This window comes from Sapajus apella, unplaced genomic scaffold (genome assembly GCF_009761245.1).
Source record: "Sapajus apella isolate SASKATOON/1434 unplaced genomic scaffold, GSC_monkey_1.0 scaffold24, whole genome shotgun sequence".
Classification (NCBI taxonomy): domain Eukaryota; kingdom Metazoa; phylum Chordata; class Mammalia; order Primates; family Cebidae; genus Sapajus; species Sapajus apella.
In genome coordinates, this window is record NW_022436964.1 from 20,978,415 (window position 1) to 20,999,621 (window position 21,207).

General features: G+C 40.3%; 1 protein-coding gene across 3 annotated transcripts in view; it reads right to left on the reverse strand.

Annotated features, from left to right (window-relative positions):
* Positions 1-1,859: 1,859 nt before the first annotated feature.
* AK3 (adenylate kinase 3) overlaps positions 1,860-21,207 on the reverse strand; it is a 22,037-nt gene continuing 2,689 nt past the window's right edge. For all 3 annotated transcript variants that reach the window (XM_032291047.1, XM_032291049.1, XM_032291048.1), the window contains exons 2-5: positions 14,827-14,946; positions 10,177-10,349; positions 9,459-9,577; positions 1,860-3,749 (exon numbers count right to left, since the gene is read on the reverse strand). In XM_032291047.1, coding sequence (XP_032146938.1) covers positions 3,629-3,749; positions 9,459-9,577; positions 10,177-10,349; positions 14,827-14,946 — 533 coding nt within the window. In that variant the 3' untranslated portion in view covers positions 1,860-3,628. The remainder of the gene's footprint in view (positions 3,750-9,458; positions 9,578-10,176; positions 10,350-14,826; positions 14,947-21,207) is intronic.

Consider the following 21,207-nt stretch of genomic DNA (forward strand, 5'->3'; position numbering starts at 1 on the left):
TTTTTTTTTTTTTTTTTTTTTTTTTTTTGTGGAGACGGAGTTTCACTCTTGTTACCCAGGCTGGAGTGCAATGGCGTGATCTCGGCTCACCGCAACCTCCGCCTCCTGGGTTCAGGCAATTCTCCTGCCTCAGCCTCCTGAGTAGCTGGGATTACAGGCACGCGCCACCATGCCCAGCTAATTTTTTGTAGTTTTAGTAGAGACGGGGTTTCACCATGTTGACCAGGACGGTCTCGATCTCTTGACCTCAGGATCCACCCGCCTCGGCCTCCCAAAGTGCTGGGATTACAGGCTTGAGCCACCGCGCCCGGCAGCTAGACTATTTTAACTGTGTTTTTAAAATTGTTTAACCATAACTTCCAAGATGAAAATCTCTAACTGCAAAGATAGGAAAGCTATTTTTACAGTTTATCAGGGTCTGAGAACATACTTCTGTCAATGAGAAGACACAACATGTTCTAAATACAAATTCTTGCGTTTGGTTGCAAGTATAGCAATTTAACATAATTTGAGATGTATAATTACAATGATTTGTTGTTAGTATAGGGCAGTTTTGTCACAAGTTGTTAAGTATCCAAAATATCTTGTTAGAATGCCATTATATATAGCTGGGGGAGAAGTATCCACCAGGTGGGGTTTAGAAATTTGAGCCAGTATTTAAGCTATTTCAAATGGAACTCAGAACTGAAAGAAAACTTCTGGATGATGCTAACAACTGCCAGTTTGCATTTCCCACAGTACACTCTGCTTACAAAAGGTATAGCAAAATAACTTTTACTCTATAAAATAAATGGGTTGAGATGCTGTTCTGACTTTTATAGCATAGTAGTTTCTCATGGCAGTCAGCTCCATACATGCATTTCCATGTGGTACATAAATCTTAATGATGGTCATTACAGAATTTTTTTGTGTGTTGAGAACAGTGCCTCACACTTGTAATCCCAGCACTTGGGAGGCTGAATCGGGAAGATTGTTTGAGGCCAGGAAACTAGCCTGGGCAACATATCAAGACCCCGTCTCTACAAAAAATAAAATTAGCCAGGCATGGCAGTGTACGCCTATAGTTCCAGCTACTTGGAAGGCTGAGGTGGAAGAATTGCTTGAGCCCAAGAGTTCAAGGTTACAGTGACCCAATTATGCCACTCACTGCACTCCAGTCTGGGCAACAGAGTGAGGCCCTGTCTCAAAAAAATAAAGAAAAAAGTTGTATTACAGTCATATTCATTCCCAAAGTAATGAATGTATGTGCAAAACTTTGGGCTAAGTATTTTGGGAGTGCGGAGGGAATGGTCACAGGAAAGAAGAGTCTTAATTCTCATAGCCATGTTCTTCCTCTGCTCACTTTGATTTCCAAATCTCCTAAGGGTATTAAGAAGGCAGGTATGGCTACCATAGCAGGAGATAAAGTACTGCATAAGCTGGAACAAGCCAATGGACTGTTTTAAGATCATTTATTAGGGGCTGGGGACAGTGGCTTATGCCTGTAATCCCAGCAGTTTGGGAGGCCAAAGCAGACAGATCACCTGAGGTCAGGAGTCTGAGACCAGCCTGACCAACATGGAGAAAACCCTGTCTCTATTAACAGTACAAAAAAAAAAAAATTAGCCGGGCATGGTGGCGCATGCCTGTAATTCCAGCTACTTGGGAGGCTGAGGCAGGAGAATTGCTTGAACCCAGGAGGCAGAGGTTGTAGTGAGCAGAGATCTCACCATGGCACTCCAGCCTGGGCAATAAGAGCAAAACTCTGTCTCAAAAAAAAATCATTTATGAGAACACATTCAAAGCCACTGAGACATCAGGCAGCAGAAAGGAAGGTGGATGGAGCAGGCCCTGTGAAGAACCAACGACAAAGTAGTAGCCACAGTTATGAAATTCATTTTATTCTGATAGACTAATGTATGTCTGATAACCTAGTGATAATCCATAAGTTTGGTAGTTCACAACATTTTTAGAAAGCACATAAGATTAACATTCAAATAAGACATTAGAGAAAGTTTTATAAAGAATGAAATGTTTACTAGAATTCTTTTTAAAAAACCTTCGTTCATCTTAAAAGATTGATGAATTTTTAAAGTATCGGAAGAAAAAGAAAATAAAATTTTCCCCCCCAAAATACATAAGAACCACTTACTTGTATTTTAAGTACCTGGAAAAAAATAAAACAGATTTTTAAAGGTAATTAATAACAGCTTGTACGAGGGCTTGTTTCATTTGATTTGGCACCAAGTAAAGTAAGAGTAAATATGTCATCAAAGACATAATCAAGCTTTTCCTCCACCTCTCATATTGCCCCACTTCTCCTACCAGACCAAACAGTACATCAGCAACCATCCTTGTTGTCCCACTAAGGAATCACTTTAGATTCCAATATTTAAATGGCTGCTCAGATGACACCAATAGAGTTCTTTCTCCTTAAAATAAGGTGGTAGTGAATGCTAACAGGTATTGATTTTTTTTTTCCGCCGCCATCTTGGAGAACAGGTATTGATTCCTTTGATCAAGAACAAAGAACTCCTTCAGGAAACTCACTTACTTTCCTGTTAACATATCATGTAAATTCTTTTTATTGGCATACCTTTTTACTAATTATGATTGATTGTTATTTATGTCAAGGGAGCATTTCCCAGGCATGCCTCATCTATTTACTAATGACAGTATGCTTACTTTATTTACGTAGTGCCATGGGTTTTCTCTTTTTTCTTTTTCTTTTTTTTTTTTTTTTTTTGCAGGTTTGGGGATGGTACCATAACGTTATTTTATCAGGGCCGATCAATCATTTGGATCAAAAAAAAAAGAGAAACTGGCAAGTAGATCCTAAAACACATTTCTTAACCTAAGTCACATCTGAAAACAGACTTTAATTACATTTTGTTGAAAATTCATTCAACTTTGGTGCTTGTCCAAGGACTTACAATGTCAATTTCTGACATAAATCATAACCCTCAGTACACATGCATTTTCAAAGGAAACAAGTCATCTTAAAGTAAGATTTTTCTTTATGTGAATTGATAAATTTTTATAGCATATTGAAAATTCTGAGTAAACAAAGTATGGTTAACAACAAAATAAATACAGCATATGTGGTTAGCATATACATTTCTTAGGGTAAAGGCAGCAGTGAATTTGTGTCTTACAACAAATCTGTAAATCCAGTTGCTTTCTTTCTGGAATTTTATACAGTGTCTCACCATGTTCCAAAATGCTAGAAATGTCTTTTTTTGGCATCATTCTAGGCAAAAATTTCTGACATTTTCCCCAAATGACATGCAACATTTTTTAACTTTTCCAGAAAAATATGGAAACTTTACTGACCACTTATTAACTGAACAAAATGTTAGATTACTAACAAATGCTCTTTTAATTTTGCTCTAACATGTTTTAAAAGTTCAGACATCACTGATGTTTTTGAGGATAACTGAAATCAACATACTAGTTGATTTCAAAGGATGAATCTTAGTATCTGACTCATTTGGCACATTCTTAGTATCCAGAATAAAATCAATAGAAATAAAAGTAATAAAATTTTCAAAGAATTCATACATACTGGAAGTCTTAGGAAAAGCAGCTTCTAAATGCAAGGATTAGGAGGTCTGCCCATCTTACAATTAATAGTTACACACATTTCTCCTCAAGGAGTAACTGAAGCTTTCTGGCTTGTTTGTGGAACTTTAGTTTGTAGGAAAGCATATACATAGGGCCAAATCTTGTTGGTTTCTGTTCCAGAAAATGTTTCCAACACCCCTTTTTTCCTAAAGATGAAACAAAAACAAAAGAAACACAGGTCTGAGTCTTCCTAATAAGCTCTTTCAAAGCTTTTCTGTAAATGATGATGATGTGGATTTAGGAGTCTCGGTAAGTATAGGTCTGTGTAATCAGGAGAGAAAGACACTTGGCTGGGCATTGGAAAATTTAGATTTTAGTTTCAATTGTATTCCTTGGCTTACAGAAATGTAACAGCACCAGGCCAGGTGCGGTGGCTCAAGCCTGTAATCCCAGCACTTTGGGAGGCCGAGGCGGGCAGATCACAAGATCAGGAGATCAAGACATTCTGGCCAACATGGTGAAACCTCACCTCTACTAAAAATACAAAAATTAGCTGGCATGGTGGCTCACGTCTGCAGTCCCAGCTACTTGGGAGGCTGAGGCAGAAGAATTGCTTGAACCAGGGAGTCGGAGGTTGCAGTGAGCCAAGATCACGCCACAGCACTGCAGCCTGGGCGACAGAGGGAGACTCCGTCTCAAAAAAGTAAATAAATAAAATTAAGTAAATAATAACAGCACCTATCATTTATTGAGTTTATTGGGCATACACTGTGTGTCAAAGGCTGTGCTACATGCTTTACATATAATAGTTCATTTAATCCTTTCCAAAGCTCAAATTTTCTTATTTTACTGAAAAATCACATCTTTATAATGTAGCTTAGCCCCAGTCACCAAGTTGGTAGTACATTTCCAAAGAGAACCTGTAAGATATTAGGATAACTGTCAGCTTTTTTTTTTTTTTTTTTTTTTTGTCTACTTACTCCTTTGCAAAAGCTACTTTCTAATACTTGAATATCCTTCCTTTTTGCCTAGGCCAACATTTATTTTTTCCTTTATTTCACTCTTTTGAATTTTGAATTCCACTCTTTCAGTTTTATTGGGTTTCCTATTGACTATCTTCATTTCTCCCCAGGCAGATCTGCCTAGCTTGTCACTAGACCAGCAGCCAAAGTATATTTTATTTACTCCAGTTTCCTGTGGATAATATAGTGAGGAGTGAGGATCGGAATGCTGGGGTTGCTTTTAAAGCCACACAGATTCCCTCCAGAGATTCTGGCATTCCTTTTGCTAACACCCCTCCTCTAGCCCACCTACACATATACGCACTGGTTTAAAGGGTGCATAAGGGCAACCTAAGAACTCTGGTTTATTTTTACACAGAAATATTTTCTGTGCAAACAGGATCCCTCATACCTTTGTAGCCCTTCTTACTAGGTTTTCAGGGTCTTCACTAAGGACAAAAGCATTCCTTTCTTGATACCTCATAAAATTTACCACAGTTAACTTAAATAACACCCACTGTTTTCTTGGTAAGAAACACTGCAAAGATGGGAAATTATGCAAATACGGCATTCTTGGGATATTAGAAACCCTCCTGCTTCTAAATTCACAGGCACCTGGTATAGCTTTCAAGGGATCAAGCTTCTTAACTGTTGTAAGCCACTTGAAGAGCCACTTTAAAAATCAAGCCAATGTCACAAGTGGGTTAATTACTGAGGGCACAATTGCAGGCGCCTATTCAATCCTAAATCGTGGATGAACATTCGTCATTTTTATTTCTGTGTAATAACATGGAACCAGCTTCAACAATTGGTCCTTCAAAGAGTAAGGGCATCATGTTGTTTGTAAATATAGACCAATTACTCTATAATGTCCCACAGCTAAGAGGCTTTTTTAAAACAAAACAAAACAAAAAACCCCAACAATATAACTGTCAGCATTTTTAAATAACAACGCTGACTAGGCGGGCAGATCACGAGGTCAGGAGATCAAGACCATCCTGGCTAACATGGCGAAACCCAGTTTCTACTAAAAATACAAAAAATTAGCCGGGCATGGTGGCACGAGCCTGTAATCCCAGCTACTTGGGTGGCTGAGGCACGAGAATTGCTTGAACTTGGGAGGCGGAGGTTGCAGTGAGCTGAGATTGTGCCACTACACTCCAGCCTGGGTGACAGAGCAAGACTCTGTCTTTAAAAAAATAATAATAATAATAATGCTATTACTAACGTTCTTGCAAATATAACTTAGAGTTTTTAGTTAAGTCTCACTCTAGTTCTATGTGTGAAAGCTGAGAATGAAAAGCTTGAATTAGGCTGGGCATGGTGGCTCATGTCTGTAATCCCAGGACTTTGGGAGGTCCAGGAGGGTGGATCACCTGAGATCAGGAGTTCAAGACCAACCTGGCTGACATGGGAAAACCCCATCTCTACTAAAAATACAAAAATTAGCCGGGTGTGGTGGTGCGCCCCTGCAGTCCCAGCTACTGGGGAGGCTGAGGCACAGGAATAGCTTGAACCTGGGATGCGGAGGCTGTAGTGAGCTGAGTTGGCACCACTGCACTCCAGCCTGAGAGACAGAGTGAGATTCTGTCTCTAAAAAAAAAAAAGAAAAGAAAAGCTTGAATTAACAGCAAGAGGTAGCAAAAGCCAGAAGCAGCCTAGAAAGACTTCTAAGGTATCTCCTACGATAGAGACCTATGTCATTCACTGCATCTTCGCAGCCTTCCTCAACTTCCTTTCCCACATTTTTTTTTTTTTTGAGACAAGGTCTCACTCTGACACCCATGCTGGACTGCAGTGGTTCATTCATAACTCACTGCAGCCTCAACCTGCTGGGTCCAAGCAATCCCAAGTAGTTGGGACTACAGGCATGTGCTACCATGCCTGGCTAATTTTTTTTTCATGTTTTGTAGACACAGAGTTTCACCATATTGCCCAGGCTGATCTTGAATTTCTGCCTCTTCAATCCTCCTGCCTTAGCCTCCCAAAGTGCTGGGATTACAGGCATGAGGCACTGTCCTGGGCCCCTACCCATATTTTGATATTTGGACAGAACGAATCCCAACAACCCCTGGTTCGTGATTGCACTGGGAGATTATCTATTCATAGCCTTACAGTGCTGGTGTTATCTGCCCAGCAACAATGCATTCTCCCTTCTGGTTACTTTTGGGAAACAACCTCTCTACCAGACTCAGTCACGAGGGTCAGGAGAGACTGTTCCCACTCCGCATCTTTGAAGATGGACATGATCAGAGCTAATCGGTGCCAACCCCAAGACTTTGCTGGCAAAAGAGGCTCTTTTCTTCTGGAGTTCCTGACTAGTAGGAGGTAAACTGGAAAGTTGAGGGGCTGCAACACAGGGAGAGCACATGTGAGACCAAAGTCAACACAGGACAATGGAGCTGAGAGACTGAGGCCTCAAGATAGGTGTTTTTCAACACCTGGACCCAGCCATCCACTTTTGACTTTTTAGTTACATTACCAATAAATTTCCCTTTTGCTTAAGCTGGTGTGAACTAGGTTCCTAGTTAATATAAGAATATTTCACATTGTATAATAAATACTGTCTACCCAGCCCCCAACGTCACCCACATACAGAGCTTCTTGGGACCTGTCAGGGACTGGATCTAATTGTCTGTGTGGACCAAGGGCCTAGCACAGTGTCAAGAGAGTAAACAATAATTGCTGACAACGAATGAGTTAATAGCCATCAGGGCTGTTGTAAGACTTTCTAGGATCTCTCACTTAATTGTTAAGATTCACTCAGGGTGTTTGGCAAAATATTAAGGGAAATACTAGGGAAAGTTATAAGACTATCGTCTCAAAGGTTTGAGATTATAATCTTATAACTTTCCCTAATATTTCCCTTAATATTTTGCCAACCACCCTCAGTGAATTCTAACACTTAATTCCTTTAACAACCCTATAAAGTAGATGCTATTTAATATTGCCTGATTTTACAAATAAGGAATTTGTGACATAGAGGTTAAATAACTTGCCCAGGCAGGGCAAAAGAGATGGTAATTTTCAGAAGCAGCATCATTAAACAAATGGCAAAATTACAGTAATGGCTACTATAAAAAGTGGATTGCCAACCTTGTAATTTTATGCTCCAAAAACAATTAAGATAGTTTGAAAGGCCAGACATGGTGGCTCACACTTGTAATCCCAACGCTTTGGGAAGCTGAGGCAGGAGGCTTGTTTGAAGCCAGGACTTTGAGACCAGCCTGTGAAATATGGCAAGAGCCTCATCTCTAAAAAATGTTTTTTTTAATTGGCCAGGTGTGGTGGCATGGGTCTGTATTCCTGGCTACTTGGGAGGCTGAGACAGGAGGATTGCTTGAGCCCAGGAGTTCAAGGCTGCAATGAACTATGATAGAACCACTATATTCCAGCCTGGGTAACAGAGTGAGACCCTGTCTCTAAAATAAATAAATAAATAATAACAGTTTGGAAATTATTCCTTCAGATTTTTACTGCATACATACTCTACCACAACAACAATAACAATAGCTAACATTTCTATAGTGCTTTCTATGTGTTAAGCACAGTTCTAAGAGTCATACATATTAATCTTTCAACCCTTTACTCTCTTCCCCAATTTATAGAGGAAAAAACAGGCAGAGGTTAAGCAGAAGGTGAAGGCAAAGATGGTGAGTGGGACTTGAACTTGGGTATTCTGGCTGCAGAGTCTGTGTTCTGCCCGAGATACTGTTCTGCCCGTGATACTGTTCTGCTGTGATCAGGGTCAGTATTCAATAAGCAAATGAATGAAAGGGGAGGCAGTCAATCCACTGCAAGGAGAAGGAAGGCTCAGTAAGAAACTGAGTAAGTTTCTTAGCTTAAGTCAAATACTTATTCAGTACAGTTCCCATATGTGTTGCAGACAAAACAATGTTAGAATGTAAGCTTTTAAAGACTGCTAGCCAATTACATAGTCTGAGGGATTAGCTGCCATATGAGATTCTTCTACACCACAGCATCCTGTATTGACAAATGTGGTGGGCAATATTAGATTTGCCTCCCCAGCATTCATTCCAGCCCTCCCTCTGCTACCGATGATACCTAGCTTACAATGATTCAAGGCAGGATTTTTCAGGTTTATGATGGCATGAAAGCAACACGCATTCAGTAGAAATTGTACCTCGAGCACCGGTACAACCATTCTGCTTTGCAATTTCAGTACAATATTCAGTAAATTACATGAGATATTCAATACTTTATTATAAAACAGTCTTTGTGTTAGATGATTTCACCCACTTGTAGGCTAATCTAAGTGTTCTGAGCATGTTTAAGGCAGTCTAAGTTATGGTGCTTGGTATTTCAAATTACAATGAATTTATCAGGACATAATTTCATTATACATTGAGGAATATCTGTACATAGCAGAGTTTGGGTGAGACTGTCCCACCGCCAGCTCTGGATGTGGACTAGTCAGTGTAATCAGTGTAATCCTTCCCACCCCAATGACTGGTTCTGCAATGGGCAGTAACCCAAGCCTGTAACAATTAGTGCCAGGCATTCCCTGACTGCAGTGGCTGTTCAAGGTAGCTCCATCTGAGTGATGCTCTGGGCTTCTTTTTATTGGGGGAAAGGTCACCCCTCAGCCTTCATGAAAGAGGAAGCCCTGGCTATTCCTCCAAATGTCTGCTACCAAGCAGGAAGCCTAAGGACAAAGCCAATACACACAGAAAGTCAAAACCAAGAGAACAGCAACATGGTCAAACCCAAGTGTGACTGAAGCACAGCCTTTTGTGGACTTCTATTATACAAGCTAATGTATTTCCTTTATTACTTAAGCCCATGTGAACTGGGTCTTTTGGCATTTTAGCATTTCAGCTCTAGAGTAAGGAAAATCATAACCAGACTTAGTGCACCATTATGCAAGAGAAGTTCGGAAAAGCAAAAACTCACTGGTAATATTCCAGGACTGGCTTTGTTTGGTCTTCATAAGCCTTTAGTCTCTTGATAACCGTCTCTGGTTTATCATCCTCACGCTGAATAAGAGGCTCTCCAGTCAGATCATCAATGCCCTAAACAGGATTAGAAGAGACTAGTATCAGATATCATATTTCTGAAGGATATTTTCATAAGCAGTTCAATTATTTTTAAACAGATATCTCTGTGCAAGTGCCAAGCACAAAAATGTGCTAACTTTTAAATAAATGAAATCCAACCTCAAGACAGATCATCGCCAACAGAAACGGGAGACGCCAGTTTCATTTCCATAGTTATCAGTCACTTTAGCCTTGGAGTAAAAGGTTTTCTAAGCAGGCTCTAAGTAAGTTCACATATATACAAAGAGATTCAGCTATAAACTGGGAATCTCAACTGCAAGTACTAAATAAACCAAGGTGTTATGAATCTCTATCAGCCCAACTCCTAACACACTCCTTGGCCGAGTAGGAAATCAACAAATGTTTCTGAATGAGTAACAAACCCCTGTTGCTCCTGGGGCACCTTTAGCACCAAGCTCAGTGGACTAGATCACTCAACTATACCAAGTAACCTGAAAATATACCCTCAGGAGTTTTGGTCAGGCAGAGGATTTCCAAGTTCACAAAACATGTCTGTGAGGGCAAGAGGACTCAGGGACAGTCTGCTATAGGACAGTTCCACAACAATTACTCACCACAGTTTTGGGAGGGTTGAATTCAATGTTGTAGACTCGGCCACTGGCAGGATGAATCCAGCGAGCAGTAAGGCGTTGTTTAATGACCTCAAAGGGCACATTCAGGTTAATCACTGTGTCGATCTGATAAGCTCTATCTAGAGCTTCTGCCTGTGGAAGTGTCCTTGGAAAACCTTTATAAAGTAAAAAACAAAAAGAAAAAAGAAAGAAAGCAGAGGGAGAGGGGTAGAGAGAGAAGAAATAAAAGGGAAGACTTAATGTTGAACAATCTGAACAAAAGGAATGAGGTACACCAGGCAGGTTGATCACAGCTGCAGGGCAACTGTGATGGTTACCTGTCAACTTGACTAGGGCATGAGTGCCCAGATATTTGGCAAATACTATTCTGGGCATATCTGTCAGGCTGCTCTTGTTATGAAATTATCATGTAAATAGGCAGACTGAGTAAAGTATATTGCCCTTCCTGATGTGGGTGAGTCTTATCTAATCAATTTTAAGGCCCGAATAGAACAAAAGGCTGACCTTTACCCAAATAATGGAGAATTCCTGCTACCTCTAACTGGGACACAGGTCTTTTCTTGTCTTTGAACTCAAACTGAACTCATGATCTTTGTTCAAACTCCAGAGGCTGGCCGGGCATGGTGGCTCACGCCTGTAATACCAGCTTTTTGGGAGGCTGAGGTGGGCAGATCACCTGAGATCAAGAGTTCAAGACTAGCCTGGCCAACATGGTGAAACGCCATCTCTATAAAAATACAAAAATTAGCCTGGCATGATGCTGGGTGCCTGTAGTCCCAGCTACTTGGGAGGCTGGAGCGGGAGAATTGCCTGAACCCAGGAAGCAGAGGTTGCTGTGAGCCGAGATCATGCCATTCCATTCCAGCCTGGGTGACAGAGCAAGAATCCTTCTCAAAAACAAACAAACAAATGAACAAACAAAAACTCCATATTTCTGAAATATGACAAAATGAAACTAAAGTTCAGCTAAAGGAAAACTATTAATGCAAAAGAACAAATCCTAACAGATGTGTTATACAGCTAAACAATGTGATTCAAAATTAGAGAGGCAAATGTACCTGATGAGTGAATTCAGAAATATACCCAAGCATATTTGGGAATTTAAAATGTTTGACTTTGCAATGTTGTTACTAAGGACATTTTGTCTAGAATACCACAGAAAAAATAAAATTGGTAGAAATAATATATTTGCAAAAGCAACAAAAGTTAGGCCAGGTGTGGTGGCTCACCCCTGTAATCACAGCACTTTGAGAGGCTAAGGCAGGAGGATCGCTTGAACCCAGGAGTTTGACACCAGGCTGGGCAACACAGCAAGACTCCTTCTCTATAAATAACAAAAGAAAAACATTAGCAGGGTGTGGTGGCACATGCCTATGGTCCCAGCTGCTCAGGAGGCTGAGGCAGGAGGATCGCCTGAGCCCAGGAGGTCAAGCCATGATGGCACCACTGCACTCCAGTCTAGTAACAGAGCAAGACACTGTCTCCAATTAAAAAAAGAAAAGAAAAGAAAAGTGACAAAGGTTAAAACTGCACATGCACAATTTGTTAGCACTAAAAATATTGCCTGAAAAATTACATTTTCTTGTTAACAATGAAATGTGGAAAAATTTGCCAGTGACCTAGACCTTACAATGTGCTAAGGTAACGATAATGACTAAAACTATACCCAGGAAAACTGGATTTGGGAGAAATAATGGTCCCCAAAGAAAGCTTATGATGGCAAAATCTCAATGTGTACAATTTTATATAATAAAAAATAAAGTATTTATTATAAAATTTACACTGAAGTAAGCAATCCTGGTGAAAACAATTTCGTACATTTAACAAGCACAAATGGACTTTAACAGCTAAATCTCAAGCACTTTCTAGATGCCAAGTACTATATGCTAAATGGTTTACAAGAATCACTTCTTTTAACCATCATAACAACCCTAAGAGAGGTACTTCTATTATTCCCACTTTATGAATAAGGAAACTGAGGCCCAGTGAGGCTAGGTAACTTACTCTTTAGCTCACAAAGCTCGTAAAGTGATGGAAGTGGGATTCGAACACAAGCTGTCTTACCTAAATGTTCCTTAGTAGGAGATTAGTTAAATTATGATACAGACACAAAATGCAAGCCCATGCATTTTTTTATTTCATGAGGCAAATCTATGTTTTAAATACAGATTTATTCAATGAAAAGGCAAAATGCAAAACATGGTATATGTATGTATGTGTGTGTATTATACAAAATAGATATAAACAATATTAGATACTACTTATGGCGAGGGGAGCTAGAAACTTAACTCACATCTTATACCAAATATAGTGGCGGCCAGGCGCGGTGGCTCAAGCCTGTAATCCCAGCACTTTGGGAGGCCGAGGCGGGTGGATCACGAGGTCAAGAGATCAAGACCATCCTGGTCAACATGGTGAAACCCCGTCTCTACTAGAAATACAAAAAATTAACTGGGCATGGTGGCGCATGCCTGTAATCCCAGCTACTCAGGAGGCTGAGGCAGGAGAATTGCCTGAACCCAGGAGGCGGAGGTTGCGGTGAGCCGAGATCGCGCCATTGCACTCCAGCCTGGGTAACATGAGTGAAACTCCCTTTCCAAGCGAAAAAAAAAAAAAAATATAGTGGCATCTGTGGGTTCCACATCTGTGTATTCAACTAACTTCAGATCAAAAATATTCAGGAAAAAAAATGGATAGTGGCATCTGTGATGATCATGTACTGAGTTTTCTTGTCATTATTCCCTAAATAATATATTATAACAACTATTCATATAGCAATTACATTGTATTCGGTATTACAAGAAATCTGGAGATGATTTAAAGTACACAGGAGGCTACGCTAGGTGTAGGTTACATGCAAACACTACACCATTTTATATAAGGAATTTGAGCACGCATGGATTTTGTTATCCATAGGAGGTGGGTGGAAAGGTCTTGGAATCAATCCCCCTGAGGCTACTGAGGGACAACAATGACAATTTTGTCATTGGTTCTATTGCAAAAATACCTTTTCTTTTTAAAAATTAAGAAAGATGTAAATGTATCACAGAGAGGCTCAAAATCCTCAATGATCACATCCTTTAGAAATAATTACTTTTAATTTATTGGTATGTAATTTATTAGGATTTTTTCTGTAATTAGTGATAAAATATATATATACACATATACATTCAGAAATGGGAATCGTTTGAACTGGGGAGGTGGAGGTTGCAGTGAGATGAGATAGCACCAATTGCACTCCAGCCTGGGAAACAGAGCCAGACGCTGTCCCAATTAAAGAGAAAAAAAAGTGCCCATCTCTCCAGTACATTACTCTCTGTTCACATCAACTTCTTTTTTTTTCTGAGACAGAGTCTCACTTTGGAGTGCAGTGGAGCAATCTTGGCTCACTGCAACCTCGGCCTCCTGGGTTCAAGCGATTCCCCTGTCTCGGCCTCCCGAGTCGCTGGGATTACAGGTGTGCGCCATCACGCCCTGCTCATTTTTGTATTTTTAGTAGAGACGGGATTTTACCATGTTGGCCAGGCTGGTCCTGAATTACTGACCTCAGGTAATCTGTCCACCTCGGCCTCCCAAAGCGCAGGAATTACAGACATGAGCCACCACCCCCGGCCCACATCAACTTCTAATTTACCTCTTGGCACTTATATCTGTGCTTACCCACATTTTTGTTTACTTGTTTGCTACTCGTCTTCTACTAGAGGGTACTTTACTTTACATAAGGACAAGGACTTCAGAACCTTTTTTTTTGAGACAGAGTCTCACTCCGTAGCCCAGGCTGGAGTGCCCTGGTGAGATCTCAGCTCACCACGACCTCTGCCTCCTGGGTTCCAGCGATTTCCCTGCCTTAGCCTCCTAAGTCACTGGGTTTACAGGCTCACGCCACCACACCCGGCTAATTTTTGTATTTTTAGTAGAGACGGGGTTTTACCATGTTGGTCAGGCTACTCTCGAACTGCTGACCTCGTGATTCCCCCACCTCAGCCTCCCCATTTCTTCTTAGATAAAGCAAGCAAGTCAGGGCTGCAGGGCTTGGTGAGGGCAGCTGACTGCATGCGTGCCTGTGCGAGAAGGTGGGGTATTGAGGTTGACTAAGAGAGAAAAGTATGTAAGCAGTAAGACTAGATTAGCTACCCTCTTCCAAAAAAGGATATTATGATTCAGATCTTCTTGAAGAAAAGGCTTATCCCAAGTTTATCCCAGTTTTAGTGAGAGCTCAGGACTCAACTAAAACAAATCTCTGTTGTGTCCTCTCTATATTAACAAAACTAAAAATCAACCTACCCTCAAGGATTCTGCCATACCTCTGGCTAGGGAAAGTTTACAGGCTATTGTAGGTTACTCTCGGGTCTTGCTTCTTCTATGGTGATCCTCCCATATCACAGAATATTCTCAAAGAAAGGGAAATGAACTAAAGCTACATCTGAAAGGAGCTTAGAAATCATGCAATTCACTTTCCTCTTTCCATTTGGATATAGAACTGGTCCCAGAGAAGAAGATGACTGGCTTCAGGATAGTCCCAAGCACCCCCAACCACCATCTTTGACATTTGTCCAAAGCCCATGAAATGCTCATTCTCCTGCCAGCACTCTTTATTTTGGGCAGGTGATATGCTCATGACACTCTACTTACCATCCAAAAGCCAGTTATACTGGGTGAGATTTTTCAGTTCATGAAGGGCCAGCCGAGTCATGACATCATCTGGGATCAGTTTCCCTTGGTCAATGAAAGCCTTGGCTAACACGCCAATTTCTACAGCAGAGGGGGGAAAATCAGTAAGTGCATTTGTTTTATCCCATTCCAGGCACCTCGGAACGAGTTACCTAAAGGGGAAGTCTGAATGGCATACTCATATGAAAATGTGCATCATCAATTTTTCTGATAAAAACAAAGGTTACGGCTGGGCACGGTGGCTCATGCCTGTAAGCACTTTGGGAGGCTGAGGCAGGTGGGTCACCTGAGGTCAGGAGTTCAAGACTTGCCTGGCCAACATGCTGAAACCCTGTCCCTACAGAAATACAAAAATTAACTGGGCATGATGGCGGGTGCCTGTAATCCCAATTACTTGGGAGGCTGAGGCGAGGGAAATGCTTGAACCCTAGAGGCAGAGGTCACAGTGAGCAGAGATCATGCCATTGAACTTCAGCCTGAGCAACAGAGCAAGACTCCATCTCAAAAACAAAAACAACAAAGAAACAAAAAACAAAGGTTACAAAATAATCTAAACTTCATATTCTTCATTATGGAAAAATACATAAATGTAAATATACAGACAGAAAAAAATACTGCAAAGGTATACACCAATAAGTTATAGTCATCTCTGTGTGATAGTTTTATAAGTGTTTAAATATATATATATGTATTTTTCTGTATTTTCTACCAGAAAAAAACTATGAAATAGCTAAAATTATTTTCTTTTAAAATAATTTTTAAAATACAATAAAATAAGAATTTGAAATTATCATTATTTTGAAATGATTCCATTTAAATGCCTGCTATCCTGTTATTGTAGAGACTTTTCCAATCCTGTAAAACAGGTGCTGCTATCATGAGACAATTCAATTTTTAACCAGATTAGCATTATGATTTTATTACATTTTTATTAACAAAACAACTCAGGAAAAGAGTTTACGAACAATTTAATAATATTACCTACAACCAGGTGTCACTTTTATGCAACAGTATTTGAATTTCCTCATGTTCCTTTCCCAAATTATTGTTATACATTCAGAACTGTAATACTATTGTAATCTGCATACCTACAATTTTGTGTTCTTTTTGTCACTTAGTATTATTTAATAAATACATACAGTCCACCATAAATATCTACATAAGATATTAAGAAATAAATATATAAAAATACACTTTATTACAACAGTACTGCTGGACATTTAAATTGTATAAATTTGTCTTGATTTTTCCTCCTTACTGAAGACTCTTTTTTTTTGACTTTGCTTTTTTTTAATTCTCTTTGGAATTGTTTCCGATGAATAAATTCCCAGATGTCAGATTAAAGGATCAAGGTATATATAAACATTTTCCTAAGACTTTGGAATGAATTACCATACTGACCTCGAAACAGATTCCAAATTGTCAAATTCATGAAACTTTAGATTTTTAACCAAGAACAGTAACTGCATGGACACGGGCTATCATGTGGCAAGTGTGCTGCTGGATTTGCAGACTGCTCTTATAAGAGGGCTTGGCGGATGTAGAGCTCAGGACTCACTAAAACAGCCTTATACTTAATGTGTGAAGCTCTGTGTCTCCAGGCTTTTGACCACTGCTCTGGGGAGGAGAGCTTCAACCTCATCAACAGCATTTGGAAAAAAAACTGTAAAAACGTGCAATTCTCTAGAGCCAAGTCCCAAAAAAAAAATTGTTATTGGCCCTTCCCCTTACCTCTCACTCATCAGGCCAAGCCCTCTTCTAAATCCCCAACCAGCTGCAACAGATGGGTTAAAAGATGGGGTTAATTAATAAAGTACTTAATTGCATCTGTATATGAATAGCCTTAAGAAAAGTTTCTCTGCCCTTGCCGCTTCTATATAATATTAGAGATTCTAGCCAAGGCAATTAGTCCAGAAAAAGAAATAAAAAGCATCCAGAAAAAAAGAAGTAAAAGTGTGTCTACTTGCAGACAGCATTATCTTGTACATAGAAAATCCTAAGGAATCCACTAAAAAACTATTGGAGCTAATAAATGAGTCCATTTGGCTGGGTACGATGGCTCATGCGTATAATCCCCAGCACTCTGGGAGGCTGAGGCGGGTGAATCACTTGAGGACAGGAGTTTGAGACCAGCCTGGCCAACTGGTAAAACTGTGTCTCTACTGAAAATACAAAAATTAGCCAGGCATGGTGGCACGTATCTGCAACCCCAGCTACTAGGGAGGCTGAGGTAGGAGAATCGCTTGAACTCGCCCAGGAGGCGGAGGTTGCAGTGAACTGAGATCACACCACGGCACTCCAGACTGGGTGACAGAGCAAGACTCTGTCTCAAAAATAAAAAATAAAAAAAATGAGTCCAGCAATGTTGCCAAGTACAGGATCAATATACCAAAATCTAGTAAATAAAAATCTGAAGATGAAACTAAGAAAATGATTCCATTTATTTTATTTTATTATTTTTTGAGATAGGGTCTTGCTTTGTCACCCAGGCTGGAATTCAGTAGCATGAACACAGCTCACTGCAGCCTTGATTTCTCAGTCTCAAGCGATCCTCCTGCCTCAGCCTCCAGATTAGGTGGAACTACAGGTGTGTGCTCTGCCTGGCTAATTTTGTATTTTTTGTAGAGACAGTGTTTTGCCATGTTGCCCAGGCTGGTCTTGAACTCCTGGGCTCAAGTGATCCCCTTACTCAGCCTCCCAAAGTGCTGAGATTACAGCCATGAGCAAACACGCCCAGCCTCCATTTATAGTTGCATAAAAAGAATAAGAAAATTGGCCGGGTGTGGTGGCTCACACCTGTAATCCAAGCACTCTGGAGGCCAAGGTGGGTGGATCACCCGAGGTCGGGAGTTCAAGACCAGCCTGACCAACATGGTGAAACCCCATCTTTTTTTTTTAAAAAAAAAAAAAAAAAGAATAAGAAAATTAGCAATACATTTTTTTAAAAAGTACATAACTTTTCATCTGAAAACTACAGTATTGTTAAAACAAAGAAGATCTAACTAAATGAAAAGACATCTCATATTCATACCTTTTAAGAGTTGTTTTTATTTTTTGAGACAGGATTTCATTCTCTCACCTAGGCTGGAGTGCAGTGACTTGATCATAGCTCACTGCAATCTTGATCTCCTGGGCTCAGCCAATCCTCTCACCTTAGCCTTCCAAGTAGCTGGAACTACAGGCACAAACCACCAAGCCTGGCTAATTTTTATCTGTAGAGATGTGGTCTTGCTATATTACCCAGGCTGGTCTCGAACTCCTGGGCTCAAGCTATCCTCCCATCTCAGCCTCCCAAAGTGTTGAGATTACAAGTGTGAGCTACCGCACCTGGCCTAAGAGTTAATACTGTTAAGATGGCAATACTCTCTGAAAATGATCTACAGATTCAATGCAATCTTATCAAAATCTTCACTGGTGTCTTTGCAGAAACTGACAAGCAGATCATAAAAATCATGGAAATGCTAGGAACCCAAAACAATCAAAACAATCTTGAAAAAAAAAAACACAAAGTTGGAAGATGCACATTTTGTATTTCAAAACTGCAGTCCAGACTATGAAGTACCAGTATAAGAATATACACACAGGGCTGGGCGCAGTGGCTCACGCCTGTAATCCCAGCACTTTGGGAAGCTGAGGCGGGCAGATCACCTGAGGTCAGGAGTTCAAGACCAGCCTGCCCAACATGGTGAAACCCCCTCTCTACTAAAAATAAAAAAAATTAGCCAGGCTTGGTGGCACACGCCTGTAATCCCAGCTACTCAGGAAGCTGAGACAGGAGAATCGCTTGAACCTGGGAGGTGGAGGTTTCAGTGAGCCAAGATCATGCCACTGCACTCCAGCCTGGGCAAGAGAGCAAGACTCCATCTCTAAAAAATAATAATAAATAAATAAATACATAAAAAGAATTCTTACAACTCAACAGTTAAAAAAAAGCAATTTCTCAGACTGAGCAACCACACATCAACCTCACAATTTCTACCATAGTTGAACTACTATTCACTATAGTGTTTTCTTTACTATACAGTTCTTTATAGGGACTTAGCTTTAAAAATTAATAGCTACAATTTTCATGAAATACAGCTTTGGTGCGCTAGTTTTGTGTCTATTTGGTTGTTTCAAATCTACTTTGAAATAAATAGATTAAAAAGTTTTTTCCTACCTAAAATATCTATTCATGTCTACCTCATGAATCTCAATGTGGGAAATACTGCATAGAGAAAAGGGTATTTAATTAGCACACAAGGAAATCTATGTTTTCACCCTAATCCCCCAATAAATGCTGTTTACTATCGAGCAAGTTCTTTAACCTCTCCTGAACTCAGTCTCCACATTTTTAAAAGAGAGGCCTGATTTTGGGAGGCTGAGGCAGGTGGATCACCTGAGGTCAGGAGTTCGAGACCAGCCTGCCAACATGGTGAAACCCCGTCTCTACTAAAAATACAAAAATTAACCAGCCACAGTGGTGTAGTCCCAGCTACTTGAGTTGGGAGGCTGAAGCAAGAGAATCGCTTGAACCCAGGAGTTGGAGGTTGCAGTGAGCCGAGAAGGCACCACTGCACTCTAGCCTAAGGCAACAGAGTGGGACTCCATCTCCAAAAAATAAAACAAAAGAGAGGACTGGACTAACTGTCTAAAGGTCAGACGCAAGTTCCCTGACTCAAAGGTTCAGTGATGACCTACAGTTATTTCAGCTTTGCTACTGTCAATGGGTTGCCTAATGTTTCCAGAGTCCTTATCCTATCTCCTGGGATGACTTTAAATGTTAGCTATAAAATACAGCCATGGGCTATAAAATATAGCACACTCATGAAACAATGGCTGAAAAGTAAATTGGCATAATCCTTCTGTTGTATTATTTGATAGTACCACATTTGTAGAAATTCTATACTAGGAATTTATTTGAAGGAAATAAGCAAACATGTGCCAAATGTTTCTGTGAAAGGTTAACAGTACTTATTACCAACAATGGTTAACAACATACATGTCCAATAACAGGAAAATGTTTAATAACTATATGACCTTTATAAAATTAAACATCTTTTTTTTTTTTTGACAAAGAGTTCTGCTCTTATAGCCCAGGCTGGAGTGCAATGGCACTATCTTGGCTCACTGTAACCTGCGCCTCCTGGGTTCAAGCAATTCTCCTGCTTCAGCCTCCTGAGTAGCTGGGATTACAAGTGCCCGTCACCACGCCTGGCTAATTTTTGTATTTTTAGTAGAGACAAGGTTTTGCCAGGTTGACCAGGCTGGTCTCAAACTCCTGACCTCTGGTGCTCTGCCCACCTCAGCCATCCAAAAAGTGCTGGGATTACAGGCATGAGCCACCTCGCCCAGCCTAAACATCATTTTTAAGACTGCTTAATGATGTGCGAACATACTGACTATCAATGAGAATACAAAAGTAACACCATTTAGCATATGATAATTTGTCTTTAGAATATAACTATTTTGCAAATACAAATGCAACAGAGAAAAAAAGAGAAAGAAAAAAAAGAATAAAAGAAAATGCACCTAAGGGTTAATTATAATTATCTCTGTGTGGCAAGGCAGAATTATGAGGGATCTTAACTTCCCTTTTTTATATTTGCATGACATAGACACAATTTTCTTCTTTTATAATAAACATGCTTTATTTTTTCTTTTGAGACAGGATCTCACTCTGTCACCCAGCTTGGAGTGCAGTGGTGCAATCTTGGTTCACTACAACCTCTGCCTCCCAGGCTGAAGTGATACTCCCAACCTCAGCCTCCTGAGTAGCTGGGACCACATATGCGAGCCACCGTGCCTGGCTAATTTTTTGTATTTTTGGTAGAGATGAAGGTTTTACCATGTTGCCTATGCTGGTCTTGAACTCCTGACCTCAAGTGATCTACCTGCCTCAGCCTCCCAAAGTGCTGGGATTATAGGCATGAGCCACCAAGCCAGGCCTACTCTCTTATACTTTGGTTAACCTGACTCAACCAGTACCAGTATCTGGGACTGTTTACTGTTACCTAACTGCTTCAATATGTTGCATTAACAACATTTAGCAAGCAAGTCAAACAACCTTTTTTCTTTTTTTTTTTTGTTTTTTTTTTTTTGAGATGGGGTCTTGTTCAGGCTGTATAGTGCAGCACTGCGATCTGGGCTCACAGCAACCTCCACCACCCAGGTTCAAGCAATTCTCCCACCTCAGCCTCCCAAGTAGCTAGGACCACAGGCACCTGCTACCACACCCTGCTAATTGTTTTTGAATTTTTTATAGAGACAAAGTTTCACTGTGTTGCCCAGGCTGGCCTGCAACTGCTTAGTTCAAGTGATCCGCCCACCTTGGCCTCCCAAAGTGCTGTGATTACAGGTGTG